General features: G+C 53.3%; 1 protein-coding gene across 1 annotated transcript in view; it reads right to left on the bottom strand.

The window, feature by feature from the left end:
- The window catches only part of ITPR2 (inositol 1,4,5-trisphosphate receptor type 2), a 318,547-nt gene that overhangs the window by 236,788 nt on the left and 65,700 nt on the right, over positions 1-16,059 (bottom strand). The window contains exon 2 of the mRNA XM_088454805.1: positions 14,673-14,743. Coding sequence (XP_088310931.1) covers positions 14,673-14,743 — 71 coding nt within the window. The remainder of the gene's footprint in view (positions 1-14,672; positions 14,744-16,059) is intronic.

The following is a 16,059-nucleotide window of genomic DNA, read 5'->3' as shown; positions in this document are numbered from 1 at the left end:
TCTACCGCAATGTGAATAACCTGTCTACCCTGATTACATTATAAGCACTTAATAATGTAATACCAAAATGAACTTGAATAGTCTTATCTTCAAAGACTTTTGATAAAGGTTATTTTTATTGAAACATTAAACAGCATAGCCACATGAAACTTTTCTTGAATAGTACATAAAGGCTAACGCGTTTCATGCTTTCTGGGGTGTTTTTCCTGCTATTTATTTTATGAAATGTCCTCCACATGCCCTGACAAACACCAACGGCTCCAATATGGAAATGGCGTCTGCCAGTCTAGTTTTGCAGGGTGATTGAATAGATAATTTGCAACCCAAATGTAAAATTATATGCATATTACAGCGTAGAAGCACCCATTTATATGGTTAGACGCCAAGGCTGTGAGACCGCGGCTTATAAACACCAGCATGGGATGTGGTATGCCGCAATTCTGTAATGAGTCTTGCCAAAGCAGATCTATACATTTCAAAACATGAGACTGGCAGCCACAATGCCGCACGTCTAAATCCCAACACGGGACATAAGATAGGTGTCGAAATACCAACACCGACCTTAATCCAGATACCGGAATGCGGAGGGATGCTGTCCCGAACAACGCAAGTCCAGGGCGTCTTTAGCACTTAGCTGCGGGGGGGTTTAGATTTAGGAATCCCCGGGGGAGACTTAGGCTTTACAGCCACCGGTATTTCAATCCCATTCCGTTGAACCAGAGGATTTTTCCTAGATAACCCTAACAATACTGTCAACATTCTGACAGCATACCGGGAACAGGGTGGATGATAACCCAACAGCCCGCATCATTCAGCCTCCAGAGGGGGTACATATGTACACTACCATTCAAAAGTTTGGGGTCACTTAGAAATTTCCTTATTTTTGAAAGAAAAGCGCTGTTTTTTTCAATGAAGATAACATTAAATGAATCAGAAATACACTCTATACATTGTTAATGTGGTAGATGTTGTTAATGAGTATAACGAGCTTCTATACAAGGGTTCAGCACAAAGTATTCCTGGAAATGAATTAAAAAGTGTTTTCAATGACTGTATGACTGAGCAGTAATTCAGACCCCTGCAGGCACCTTGATAAATATACAAAGCCTTGGATGTACACAACGCTCATTCGCTGCATGTGATACTAATCGGGCCTAATTCTCTATAACCTGCTGCTTGGGCAAGAAAAGTATTGTGAGCACCAGCACATCCACAGGGGTAACCAGGATTTTTTGGGCTACTTCGTGGAGTTTCAAATACTGAAAATTACATTAAAATTACTTTCAGTTCAAAACGTTTAACAAAAAATATTTAGCTGGTATATACACTACCGTTCAAAAGTTTGGGGTCACTTAGAAATTTCCTTATTTTTGAAAGAAAAGCACTGTTTTTTTTCAATGAAGATAACATTAAATTAATCAGAAATACACTCTATACATTGTTAATGTGGTAAATGACTATACTAGCTGCAAATGTCTGGTTTTAAAGGAATATCTACATAGGTGTATAGAGGCCCATTTCCAGCAACCATCACTCCAGTGTTCTAATGGTACATTGTGTTTGCTAAGCGTGTTAGAAGACTAATGGATGATTAGAAAACCCTTGTGCAATTATGTTAGCACAGCTGAAAACGGGTTTCCTCGTTAGAGAAGCTACAAAACTGGCCTTCCTTTGAGCTAGTTGAGTATCTGGACCATCACATTTGTGGGTTCGATTATACTCTCCAAATGGCCAGAAAAAGAGAACTTTCATATTAAACTCAACAGACTATTCTTGTTCTTAGAAATGAAGGCTATTCCATGTGAGAAATTGCCAAGAAACTGAACATTTCCTACAACGGTGTGTACTACTCCCTTCAGAGAATAGCATAAACAGGCTCTAACCAGAGTAGAAAGAGGGAGGCCCCGGTGTACAACTGTGCAAGAAGACAAGTACATTAGAGTCTCTAGTTTTAGAAATAGACCCCTTATAAGTCCTCAACTGGCAGCTTCATTAAATGGTACCCGCAAAACGCCAGTGTCAACGTCTACAGTGAAGAGGCGACTCCTGGATGCTGGCCTTCTAGGCAGAGTGGCAAAGAAAAAGCCATATTTGAGACTGGCCAATAAAAGGAAAAGATTAATATGGGCGAAAGAACACAGACATTGGACAGAGGAAGATTGGAAAAATGTGTTATGGACAGAGGAATCGAAGTTTGAGGTGTTTGGATCACACAGAAGAACATTTGTGAGACACAGAACAAGTGAAAAGATGCTGGAAGAGTGCCTGACGCCATCTGTCAAGCATGGTGGAGGTAATGTGATGGTCTGGGGCTGCTTTGGTGCTGGTAAAGTGGGAGATTTGTACAAGATAAAAGGGATTTTGGATAAGGGAGGCTATCACTCAATTTTGCAACGCCATGCCATACCCTGTGGACAGCGCTTGATTGGAGCCAATTTCTTCCTCCAACAGGACAATGACCCAAAGCACACCTCCAAATTATACAAGAACTATTTAGAGAAGAAGCAGGCAGCTGGTAATCTATCTGTAATGGAGTGGCCAGCGCAGCCACCAGATCTCAACCCCATTGAGCTGTTGTGGGAGCAGCTTGACCGTATGGTACGCAAGAAGTGCCCATCAAGCCAATCCAAATTGTGGAAGGTGCTTCAGGAAGCGTGGGGTGACATTTCTTCAGATTTCCTCAACAAATTAACAGCTAGAATGCCAAAGGTCTGCAATGCTGTAATTGCTGCAAAAGGAGCATTCTTTGACGAAAGCAAAGTTTGAAGGACAAAATTATTATTTCAAATAAAGATCATTATTTCTAACCTTGCCAATGTCTTGACTATATGTTAAATTCATTTTGCAACTCATTTGATAAATAAAAGTAAATTTTCATGGAAAACACAAAATTGTCTGTGTGGCCCCAAACTTTTGAACGGTTGTGTATGTTTGTGTGTTTTTTTTTTTTCTGAAACATACGCTCTTTTACTGTAACGTCGAATGCAGAACTTATTCTACACTCAACGTGTCTGTCATGTCGAGGTGACGGGTATTACAAAGTAACTCACCACAACGATCAGAAACTAATTATTTGCTCTGTATTTCAGGGAAAAGTACAATCTAAACAAACGGCGGAGGCCTTCCCGGAGGCTGTTTATCTGGAGGTAAAAATGAACAAAGGACAATAAAGAAAAACACACAAAGGATTAAGATCCTGAGGTGCAGACAATGAGAACGTTACCATTTCTCAGTAACCTGTGTACAGTCGCCGGGAGACAGCTAGCGCAGCCACAGTATCAGGTTTTGGTAGAAGCTCAGAAAACAAGGAAATACATTAAGTGCACAGATAGAGGGAAATGACAAATTCATATTTGAAACAAGTTATCAATATTATTAACTTTTGTTTCTATGGTGCCATGAGGGTGGTGCAGACTGTAAATAAGGGTTGAACATACATTTGTAAAAGGTACAAACTCAAAGACAAGCTCAGAACATTACACATATACACTATTGATGAGACCTAAAGGATGGGAGGCTGGATTGTACGTGTCTGATTGGGCACAGGGTGGGCATGCCTTAGGATGGTAGCGGCACAGGAAAGATCCCAGATCAGGGGAGAGGCTGTCATTGCCAAAGTGATCTGAGTGGGGGAGGGGGAGTGAAGGTAGTAACAATGTTACAATGCTAGAAATCCTCCATTTGCCATTACCCCCATAGCAGTATGTCATTGTCACATAGGGGTACACTGTAATCACATCAACAAAACCAGTATCTGAGTTTACAGCAGGATTACTCACTCTTCTCAGATACAACCTCCAAAATATAAATGTGAGCAGCCAGTTCCCCTCCCCCACAGTAAAGCAACCTGCCCCCCCCCCCCCCCCCACACACACACAGTACAGCAGCCAGGGCCTCGCCCTCCACAGTACAGCAGTCAGCACCCCTCCCCCCACAGTACAGCAGCCAGGGTCCCTCGCCCCAAAGTACAGCAGTCAGCACCCCTCCCCCCACAGTACAGCAGCCAGGGCCCCTCCCCCCACAGTACAGCAGTCAGCACCCCTCCCCCCACAGTACAGCAGCCAGGGCCCCTCCCCCCACAGTACAGCAGTCAGCACCCCTCCCCCCACAGTACAGCAGCCAGGGTCCCTCTCCCCACAGTAAAGCAGCCAGGTATCCCTCCCCCCACAGTATAGCAGCCAATGTCCCTCCCCCTCGGTATAGCAGCCAGTGACCCTCCCCCACAGTATAGCAGCCACTGTCCCTCCCCTCACAGTACAGCAGCCACTGTCCCTCCCCCCACAGTACAGCAGCCACTGTCCCTCCCCCCACAGTATAGCAGCCACTGTCCCTCCCCCTACAGTACAGCAGCCACTGTCCCTCCCCTCACAGTACAGCAGCCACTGTCCCTCCCCCACAGTATAGCAGCCACTGTCCCTCCCCTCACAGTACAGCAGCCAATGTCCCTCCCCACAGTGCAGCAGCCAATGTCCCTCCCCACAGTATAGCAGCCACTGTCCCTCCCCCACAGTATAGCAGCCACTGTCCCTCCCCCACAGTACAGCAGCCAATGTCCCTCCCCCCACAGTACAGCAGCCACTGTCCCTCCCCCACAGTATAGCAGCCACTGTCCCTCCCCCACAGTACAGCAGCCACTGTCCCTCCCCCCACAGTACAGCAGCCACTGTCGCTCCCCCCACAGTACAGCAGCCACTGTCCCTCCCCTCACAGTATAGCAGCCAATGTCCCTCCCCTCACAGTACAGCAGCCACTGTCCCTCCCCCACAGTACAGCAGCCACTGTCCCTCCCACAGTACAGCAGCCACTGTCCCTCCCCCCACAGTACAGCAGCCAATGTCCCTCCCCCCACAGTATAGCAGCCAATGTCCCTCCCCTCACAGTACAGCAGCCACTGTCCCTCCCCTCACAGTACAGCAGCCACTGTCCCTCCCCCCACAGTACAGCAGCCACTGTCCCTCCCCCCACAGTACAGCAGCCACTGTCCCTCCCCTCACAGTACAGCAGCCACTGTCCCTCCCCCCACAGTACAGCAGCCACTGTCCCTCCCCCCACAGTACAGCAGCCACTGTCCCTCCCCCCACAGTACAGCAGCCACTGTCCCTCCCCCCACAGTACAGCAGCCAATGTCCTCTCCGTCCCCTCACAGGATAGTAATTAGTGCAGCCTTCTCCTTCCATAGTACAACAGCAAGTACCCTCCCCCCCCCACAGTATAGCAACCAGTGCCTACCCTCCAACATGACCCCTTCCACCAGGTACAAAACACTCTGCTCCTGGACTGCCCACCTAATGTATGATTGCAGTCACCTGTGGTGAACTAGGTAATTGATGAGACAGATGTTTCCCCACAGGTGACTGCAATCATCAATTAGGTGGGAAGTCCAGGAGCAGAGCAATTTGTACCTGGTGGAAGGGGTCATGTTGGAGGGTCTGCCAGTGCCCTCTCCACCCTCCATCCTACAGTATAACATGCCCCTCCCTCACACGGGACAGCAGCCAGAGCCCCTTTCCCCCAAAAGTACAGCAGCCAGGGTTTCTCCCCCCTCCCACAGTACAGCAGCCAGGGTTTCTCACCCCCCCCCACAGTACAGCAGCCAGGGCCCCTCCCCCCACAGTACAGCAGCCAGGGTTTCTCCCCCCTCCCACAGTACAGCAGCCAGGGTTTCTCCCCCCCCCCACAGTACAGCAGCCAGGGCCCCTCCCCCCACAGTACAGCAGCCAGGGTTTCTCCCCCCCCCCACAGTACAGCAGCCAGGGCCCCTCCCCCCACACTACAGCAGCCAGGGCCCCTCCCCCCACACTACAGCAGCTAGGGACCCTCCCCCCACACTGCAGCAGCCAGGGCCCCTCCCCCCACAGTGCAGCAGCCAGGGCCCCTCCCCCCACAGTGCAGCAGCCAGGGCCCCTCCCCCATCAGTACAGCAGTCAGGGCCCCTCCCCCATCAGTACAGTAGTCAGGGCCCCTCCCCCCACAGTGCAGCAGCCAGGGCCCCTCCCCCCACAGTGCAGCAGCCAGGGTCCCTCCCCCATCAGTACAGCAGCCAGGGTCCCTCCCCCATCAGTACAGCAGCCAGGGTCCCTCCCCCATCAGTACAGCAGCCAGGGTCCCTCCCCCATCAGTACAGCAGCCAGGGTCCCTCCCCCATCAGTACAGCAGCCAGGGTCCCTCCCCCATCAGTACAGCAGCCAGGGTCCCTCCCCCATCAGTAGAGCAGCCAGGGTCCCTCCCCCATCAGTACAGCAGCCAGGGTCCCTCCCCCATCAGTACAGCAGCCAGGGTCCCTCCCCCATCAGTACAGCAGCCAGGGTCCCTCCCCCATCAGTACAGCAGCCAGGGTCCCTCCCCCATCAGTACAGCAGCCAGGGTCCCTCCCCCATCAGTACAGCAGCCAGGGTCCCTCCCCCATCAGTACAGCAGCCAGGGTCCCTCCCCCATCAGTACAGCAGCCAGGGTCCCTCCCCCATCAGTACAGCAGCCAGGGTCCCTCCCCCATCAGTACAGCAGCCAGGGTCCCTCCCCCATCAGTACAGCAGCCAGGGTCCCTCCCCCATCAGTACAGCAGCCAGGGTCCCTCCCCCATCAGTACAGCAGCCAGGGTCCCTCCCCCATCAGTACAGCAGCCAGGGTCCCTCCCCCATCAGTACAGCAGCCAGGGTCCCTCCCCCATCAGTACAGCAGCCAGGGTCCCTCCCCCATCAGTACAGCAGCCAGGGTCCCTCCCCCATCAGTACAGCAGCCAGGGTCCCTCCCCCATCAGTACAGCAGCCAGGGTCCCTCCCCCATCAGTACAGCAGCCAGGGTCCCTCCCCCATCAGTACAGCAGCCAGGGTCCCTCCCCCATCAGTACAGCAGCCAGGGTCCCTCCCCCATCAGTACAGCAGCCAGGGTCCCTCCCCCATCAGTACAGCAGCCAGGGTCCCTCCCCCATCAGTACAGCAGCCAGGGTCCCTCCCCCATCAGTACAGCAGCCAGGGTCCCTCCCCCATCAGTACAGCAGCCAGGGTCCCTCCCCCATCAGTACAGCAGCCAGGGTCCCTCCCCCATCAGTACAGCAGCCAGGGTCCCTCCCCCATCAGTACAGCAGCCAGGGTCCCTCCCCCATCAGTACAGCAGCCAGGGTCCCTCCCCCATCAGTACAGCAGCCAGGGTCCCTCCCCCATCAGTACAGCAGCCAGGGTCCCTCCCCCATCAGTACAGCAGCCAGGGTCCCTCCCCCATCAGTACAGCAGCCAGGGTCCCTCCCCCATCAGTACAGCAGCCAGGGTCCCTCCCCCATCAGTACAGCAGCCAGGGTCCCTCCCCCATCAGTACAGCAGCCAGGGTCCCTCCCCCATCAGTACAGCAGCCAGGGTCCCTCCCCCATCAGTACAGCAGCCAGGGTCCCTCCCCCATCAGTACAGCAGCCAGGGTCCCTCCCCCATCAGTACAGCAGCCAGGGTCCCTCCCCCATCAGTACAGCAGCCAGGGTCCCTCCCCCATCAGTACAGCAGCCAGGGTCCCTCCCCCATCAGTACAGCAGCCAGGGTCCCTCCCCCATCAGTACAGCAGCCAGGGTCCCTCCCCCATCAGTACAGCAGCCAGGGTCCCTCCCCCATCAGTACAGCAGCCAGGGTCCCTCCCCCATCAGTACAGCAGCCAGGGTCCCTCCCCCATCAGTACAGCAGCCAGGGTCCCTCCCCCATCAGTACAGCAGCCAGGGTCCCTCCCCCATCAGTACAGCAGCCAGGGTCCCTCCCCCATCAGTACAGCAGCCAGGGTCCCTCCCCCATCAGTACAGCAGCCAGGGTCCCTCCCCCATCAGTACAGCAGCCAGGGTCCCTCCCCCATCAGTACAGCAGCCAGGGTCCCTCCCCCCACAGTACAGCAGCCACTGTCCCTCCCCCCACAGTACAGCAGCCACTGTCCCTCCCCTCACAGTACAGCAGCCACTGTCCCTCCCCCCACAGTACAGCAGCCACTGTCCCTCCCCCCACAGTACAGCAGCCACTGTCCCTCCCCCCACAGTACAGCAGCCACTGTCCCTCCCCCCACAGTACAGCAGCCAATGTCCTCTCCGTCCCCTCACAGGATAGTAATTAGTGCAGCCTTCTCCTTCCATAGTACAACAGCAAGTACCCTCCCCCCCCCACAGTATAGCAACCAGTGCCTACCCTCCAACATGACCCCTTCCACCAGGTACAAAACACTCTGCTCCTGGACTGCCCACCTAATGTATGATTGCAGTCACCTGTGGTGAACTAGGTAATTGATGAGACAGATGTTTCCCCACAGGTGACTGCAATCATCAATTAGGTGGGAAGTCCAGGAGCAGAGCAATTTGTACCTGGTGGAAGGGGTCATGTTGGAGGGTCTGCCAGTGCCCTCTCCACCCTCCATCCTACAGTATAACATGCCCCTCCCTCACACGGGACAGCAGCCAGAGCCCCTTTCCCCCAAAAGTACAGCAGCCAGGGTTTCTCCCCCCTCCCACAGTACAGCAGCCAGGGTTTCTCACCCCCCCCCACAGTACAGCAGCCAGGGCCCCTCCCCCCACAGTACAGCAGCCAGGGTTTCTCCCCCCTCCCACAGTACAGCAGCCAGGGTTTCTCCCCCCCCCCCACAGTACAGCAGCCAGGGCCCCCTCCCCCCACAGTACAGCAGCCAGGGTTTCTCCCCCCCCCCCACAGTACAGCAGCCAGGGCCCCTCCCCCCACACTACAGCAGCCAGGGCCCCTCCCCCCACACTACAGCAGCTAGGGACCCTCCCCCCACACTACAGCAGCCAGGGCCCCTCCCCCCACAGTGCAGCAGCCAGGGCCCCTCCCCCCACAGTGCAGCAGCCAGGGCCCCTCCCCCATCAGTACAGCAGTCAGGGCCCCTCCCCCATCAGTACAGTAGTCAGGGCCCCTCCCCCCACAGTGCAGCAGCCAGGGCCCCTCCCCCCACAGTGCAGCAGCCAGGGCCCCTCCCCCATCAGTACAGCAGCCAGGGTCCCTCCCCCATCAGTACAGCAGCCAGGGTCCCTCCCCCATCAGTACAGCAGCCAGGGTCCCTCCCCCATCAGTACAGCAGCCAGGGTCCCTCCCCCATCAGTACAGCAGCCAGGGTCCCTCCCCCATCAGTACAGCAGCCAGGGTCCCTCCCCCATCAGTACAGCAGCCAGGGTCCCTCCCCCATCAGTACAGCAGCCAGGGTCCCTCCCCCATCAGTACAGCAGCCAGGGTCCCTCCCCCATCAGTACAGCAGCCAGGGTCCCTCCCCCATCAGTACAGCAGCCAGGGTCCCTCCCCCATCAGTACAGCAGCCAGGGTCCCTCCCCCATCAGTACAGCAGCCAGGGTCCCTCCCCCATCAGTACAGCAGCCAGGGTCCCTCCCCCATCAGTACAGCAGCCAGGGTCCCTCCCCCATCAGTACAGCAGCCAGGGTCCCTCCCCCATCAGTACAGCAGCCAGGGTCCCTCCCCCATCAGTACAGCAGCCAGGGTCCCTCCCCCATCAGTACAGCAGCCAGGGTCCCTCCCCCATCAGTACAGCAGCCAGGGTCCCTCCCCCATCAGTACAGCAGCCAGGGTCCCTCCCCCATCAGTACAGCAGCCAGGGTCCCTCCCCCATCAGTACAGCAGCCAGGGTCCCTCCCCCATCAGTACAGCAGCCAGGGTCCCTCCCCCATCAGTACAGCAGCCAGGGTCCCTCCCCCATCAGTACAGCAGCCAGGGTCCCTCCCCCATCAGTACAGCAGCCAGGGTCCCTCCCCCATCAGTACAGCAGCCAGGGTCCCTCCCCCATCAGTACAGCAGCCAGGGTCCCTCCCCCATCAGTACAGCAGCCAGGGTCCCTCCCCCATCAGTACAGCAGCCAGGGTCCCTCCCCCATCAGTACAGCAGCCAGGGTCCCTCCCCCATCAGTACAGCAGCCAGGGTCCCTCCCCCATCAGTACAGCAGCCAGGGTCCCTCCCCCATCAGTACAGCAGCCAGGGTCCCTCCCCCATCAGTACAGCAGCCAGGGTCCCTCCCCCATCAGTACAGCAGCCAGGGTCCCTCCCCCATCAGTACAGCAGCCAGGGTCCCTCCCCCCACAGTACAGCAGCCACTGTCCCTCCCCCCACAGTACAGCAGCCACTGTCCCTCCCCTCACAGTACAGCAGCCACTGTCCCTCCCCCCACAGTACAGCAGCCACTGTCCCTCCCCCCACAGTACAGCAGCCACTGTCCCTCCCCCCACAGTACAGCAGCCACTGTCCCTCCCCCCACAGTACAGCAGCCAATGTCCTCTCCGTCCCCTCACAGGATAGTAATTAGTGCAGCCTTCTCCTTCCATAGTACAACAGCAAGTACCCTCCCCCCCCCACAGTATAGCAACCAGTGCCTACCCTCCAACATGACCCCTTCCACCAGGTACAAAACACTCTGCTCCTGGACTGCCCACCTAATGTATGATTGCAGTCACCTGTGGTGAACTAGGTAATTGATGAGACAGATGTTTCCCCACAGGTGACTGCAATCATCAATTAGGTGGGAAGTCCAGGAGCAGAGCAATTTGTACCTGGTGGAAGGGGTCATGTTGGAGGGTCTGCCAGTGCCCTCTCCACCCTCCATCCTACAGTATAACATGCCCCTCCCTCACACGGGACAGCAGCCAGAGCCCCTTTCCCCCAAAAGTACAGCAGCCAGGGTTTCTCCCCCCTCCCACAGTACAGCAGCCAGGGTTTCTCACCCCCCCCCACAGTACAGCAGCCAGGGCCCCTCCCCCCACAGTACAGCAGCCAGGGTTTCTCCCCCCTCCCACAGTACAGCAGCCAGGGTTTCTCCCCCCCCCCCCACAGTACAGCAGCCAGGGCCCCTCCCCCCACAGTACAGCAGCCAGGGTTTCTCCCCCCCCCCACAGTACAGCAGCCAGGGCCCCTCCCCCCACACTACAGCAGCCAGGGCCCCTCCCCCCACACTACAGCAGCTAGGGACCCTCCCCCCACACTGCAGCAGCCAGGGCCCCTCCCCCCACAGTGCAGCAGCCAGGGCCCCTCCCCCCACAGTGCAGCAGCCAGGGCCCCTCCCCCATCAGTACAGTAGTCAGGGCCCCTCCCCCATCAGTACAGTAGTCAGGGCCCCTCCCCCCACAGTGCAGCAGCCAGGGCCCCTCCCCCCACAGTGCAGCAGCCAGGGCCCCTCCCCCATCAGTACAGCAGCCAGGGTCCCTCCCCCATCAGTACAGCAGCCAGGGTCCCTCCCCCATCAGTACAGCAGCCAGGGTCCCTCCCCCATCAGTACAGCAGCCAGGGTCCCTCCCCCATCAGTACAGCAGCCAGGGTCCCTCCCCCATCAGTACAGCAGCCAGGGTCCCTCCCCCATCAGTACAGCAGCCAGGGTCCCTCCCCCATCAGTACAGCAGCCAGGGTCCCTCCCCCATCAGTACAGCAGCCAGGGTCCCTCCCCCATCAGTACAGCAGCCAGGGTCCCTCCCCCATCAGTACAGCAGCCAGGGTCCCTCCCCCATCAGTACAGCAGCCAGGGTCCCTCCCCCATCAGTACAGCAGCCAGGGTCCCTCCCCCATCAGTACAGCAGCCAGGGTCCCTCCCCCATCAGTACAGCAGCCAGGGTCCCTCCCCCATCAGTACAGCAGCCAGGGTCCCTCCCCCATCAGTACAGCAGCCAGGGTCCCTCCCCCATCAGTACAGCAGCCAGGGTCCCTCCCCCATCAGTACAGCAGCCAGGGTCCCTCCCCCATCAGTACAGCAGCCAGGGTCCCTCCCCCATCAGTACAGCAGCCAGGGTCCCTCCCCCATCAGTACAGCAGCCAGGGTCCCTCCCCCATCAGTACAGCAGCCAGGGTCCCTCCCCCATCAGTACAGCAGCCAGGGTCCCTCCCCCATCAGTACAGCAGCCAGGGTCCCTCCCCCATCAGTACAGCAGCCAGGGTCCCTCCCCCATCAGTACAGCAGCCAGGGTCCCTCCCCCATCAGTACAGCAGCCAGGGTCCCTCCCCCATCAGTACAGCAGCCAGGGTCCCTCCCCCATCAGTACAGCAGCCAGGGTCCCTCCCCCATCAGTACAGCAGTCATTCTCTCTCCCCACCACAGTATAGCAGCCAGTGCTTCCCCCCACTCCTTTGTACAATGTTCAGGGTCTCTCCATTAAATACTAATGACTCAGTACACTGCTACAAAAGAGGTTAGTGCATTATATAAATTAATAATAGTAATAATAATGTATTAGTGCATATGCCATTTTATACAGTAATATCATTTGTTCTAGGAGTGACTTATCCACTTCTCTTTATGTATGTGTTTTATTGTCAGTACAATAGCACAAGTGCCGAGTGCCCAATCAGCCTTTATGCTGAGAACCTTGCATTGCAAAGCCCACAAGATGGCCGTCCCGCGGCGTGTCAGTAACAGGTACTTTGGAGCTACGCGATCCCTACAGCCAGCACGGAGAAAATTCCTGAATTCCTAACACAATAAAAAAAATGTTAAAAAAATACATAAAGCCCAGAAATGTTCATTATTTTGGAAGTTTCCAACACAAGCTCAGCAAGTTTCCATGGCTGTGTCATGACGTGAGCTGGAGGCTGCTAGCTCCCAGCTTGTGTTGTCTGTTGCTAAACACGCTTCTGTAAGGTGCAGGCCGGCAAGCAGAAACTCGCTCGTCAGCAATTACTCACAGTACAGTGAAAGGGGAAGGAATTATCCCAAGATAAGCAAATACGACAGGTCAGGATTACTCTGAGTGAGCCAGAGACTGTAAAACCTGGCCCATGGTCCTTACCTGCACTATACTGAAACAACTCGAGCAATATAATTAATGTAAGGGGTATTATGGTGAAATAACCTTCAGGATCGCCGGGGGGGGGGGGGGGAGGGGGGGGGTTTTGGGTTGGTATGACAGTAGAGCCCTGCAAAACAAAATGTTTCCATCATTTAAAGACTGAATTGGCCCAGTTCCCGATCTTCACTTCACGGTCTACGACGGGGGAAAGGGGGTCTAAAAAGTGTGGGGATCATATCTTTCCGAACATCATGACGGATATGTCTAGTGTCAAGTAAATTGAACTGCATCTTACAAAGATAATATTAAATGAAACTAGATTTACCACTGCTAGCATGGAGAGGAGAGTTAACAGGATGAGGAGATGCCTGGGGACAGGGAGGCGGAAGATGTGGTTTGCGGATTAGAAGTCCCCTGTCTGATATTGTATGGGCCCATTCATTTCAATGGGCACGCTCATTTCAATGGGCACGCTCATTTCAATGGGCACGCTCATTTCAATGGGCACGCTCATTTCAATGGGCACGCTCATTTCAATGGGCACGCTCATTTCAATGGGCACGCTCATTTCAATGGGCACGCTCATTTCAATGGGCACGCTCATTTCAATGGGTACGCTCATTTCAATGGGTACGCTCATTTCAATGGGTACGCTCATTTCAATGGGCCCATTCATTTCAATGGGCCTCTGCATGTAGTGCACTTGAATGAAAATGTGAAAAGTTCTGAGGCATTTAGAACATCATTGATAAAATCAGGTTTCTTTTTATAGCAATGTAAATCGCTGTCACTTTGATAGGAAATCGACATTTAGCAGGTTAAAGATATGGGGCAATGTACTTCCGTGTGAGGGTTATTCATTGCAATTTTCAATTTATCATGGTAATAAGAAATTAAAGATCATCTGGATATATAAAAAAAACAAAAAAAAAAAACACATGCAGGGACAGGGGCTAATGCGTTTACTTTGCTTCTTCTTCAGGAGCTGCGCATGCGAGGTTCGATGATCGTGCAAATGCGAATGGCCATTGCTGGGGAGGGATCCCTAGGTAAATGCTACAAAATAGAATACTGAATACACACACAAAACTCCGATACTTGTATTGAGACATGAGCCCAGACCTCTGACCCACCTGCTGTCTCGGGACTGATTGATGCAGATTACAAAACTAAAACAAACTTGGAACCGTCTCATTTTAAAACGTCACCGTTTCCATGACCACAGATACCGTATTATTACATGGACGTCTTTTTAAGCAGATTGTTTTCTTTTTCAAGATACTCTGATTATATCTCTATACAGTACATATCTTCATATATATTTACCAAGTCGAGAATGGTGAAATCCATATAATTCAAGAGAACCCTGGCAGGATTGTCTAAAGAGTTAAGGTGCATACACACGGGACGATCTGTTCAACGAACGATATCGCTGAACGATCTCCCTTGAGATTCCTGGTGTGCTGGATGAACGATATTTGTTCATCTACACACCAACGATATTACCAACGGCCGTGGATCCCTATATGGAATATAACGATATCGCCCAGATTGGCCTGTTTGCATGGCCGATGGGACGATATCGTTATCGTCCAGTGGGAGCGCGCATCGTTGGTTGCATACACATCGAACGATGTATCGTTGAACGATATCGTAACGATATATCGCTCCCTGTGCATGCACCTTTAAGTTCCTCGTATCGTTGCTTTAACCCTAAAATGTGCTAGAATGTAGAAAAACCTTGAAATGCTTTTGCGATTACGTCAATATGGTTTCTTAAAGAGGGCTCATAAAACATACGGTCAGCGCTTATTAATGGCAGATTTCAAGTAATTAATAGCAGCCGTGCGTTCTGTTTGGCCGGCTGAGGTAAAATGTAAGAACATTATGCAGACATTAGAGTTTGGAGGGCCTTAGCCACAGTCCTTACCTCTGAACTTTTTGGGCGGATTGGCCAAATCTCCGGCGTCTGGGTGAACCACGCATCTGTCATCCACCAAACTAGGGGGAAAAAATATATATATATATATATATATTAATTTTACATTTGTCACACTCCAGGGGAACAAATATTTACAAAGCAAGGGTTCAGGAGAGGCCGAGATAAGGGGCACTGACTAACAGCGACACATCGCAGTCCTGCTGGATATAGGGGGGACCTTGCAGGTGCATTTTGTAAGCTGGGTCCGTACATTCTTAAATTGCACACAAGGCAAAGAGGTAAAACCTTTATATATGGCATAAACTAAATCTCACCAGTTATTTTTTTACCCTGAGCATTTGTCTAATGCAGAGGTTCCCAAGCTCGGTCCTGAAGGCACCCTAGCAGTCCAGTTTTAAGGAAATCCATGCTTGAGCACATATGTTTGAATTAAATTAAGCCACCCCTGCTCAAGGGTAAAAAATCCTTAAAGCCTGGACTGTTGGGAACCACCGATCTACTGTATTATATATTTATTAACATTTATACAGCACACACATAATCCGCTGCGCTTTACAGAGAAATCAGTCACATCAGTCCCTGCCGCAGTGGAGCTTACAATCTATATTCCCCATCACACGGACACACTTACACGCATACAGTATGTTTTTGGATTGTGGGGAGGAAACTGGAGCTCCCGGAGGGAACTCCATGCAAACATTGGGGAGAATACACAAACTCCACACAGGTAGTGCGTCAGTCAGGAACTGAACTCAAGGCCTCGGGGCTGTGAGGAAGTAAAAGCTAGCCACTACGCCAGTGGTTCTGACCTCCAGTCCTTAAGTACCCCCAACAGGACATGTTTTCTAGGCCACGTGAGGTTGTATGCTACAAAGATGAGGACAGTAAAACAGCTGGTATTTTTGGCCCATAATTGATAAAAACTCTGGGGCGGACACATTTAAGCAGATATACATGGAGAGCTCAGTCCCTTTAGCTATGCATTGACTAATGCTGGGTGCACATTAGACACCAAATCGCGCGTAGAAGCGAACGATAGGTCATAGCGACCATTTTTGCGTGTGTACACCCAATTCATCTTTCAATGACGTACAGTACAGATATAATCGCATCGGCCATGCTGCGCGGCAGAGGCGATATATCAAAGATACAGTCAGGTGCATAAATATTGGGACATTGACAGAATTTTCATATTTTGGCCTCTATTCACCACCACAATGGTTTTGAAATGAAACAAACAAGATGTGCTTTAGCTGCAGACTTTCAGATTTAATTTGAGGGTAATTACATCCAAATCAGGTGAACGGTGTAGGAATTGCAACGGTTTCTATATGTGCCTCCCACTTTTTAAGGGGCCAAAAGTAATGGGACAAAC

The sequence above is a fragment of the Taudactylus pleione genome, unplaced genomic scaffold (genome assembly GCF_031769625.1).
Source record: "Taudactylus pleione unplaced genomic scaffold, aTauple2 ptg000634l, whole genome shotgun sequence".
Taxonomy (NCBI): domain Eukaryota; kingdom Metazoa; phylum Chordata; class Amphibia; order Anura; family Myobatrachidae; genus Taudactylus; species Taudactylus pleione.
This window is presented reverse-complemented; position numbering and strand designations above follow the sequence as displayed.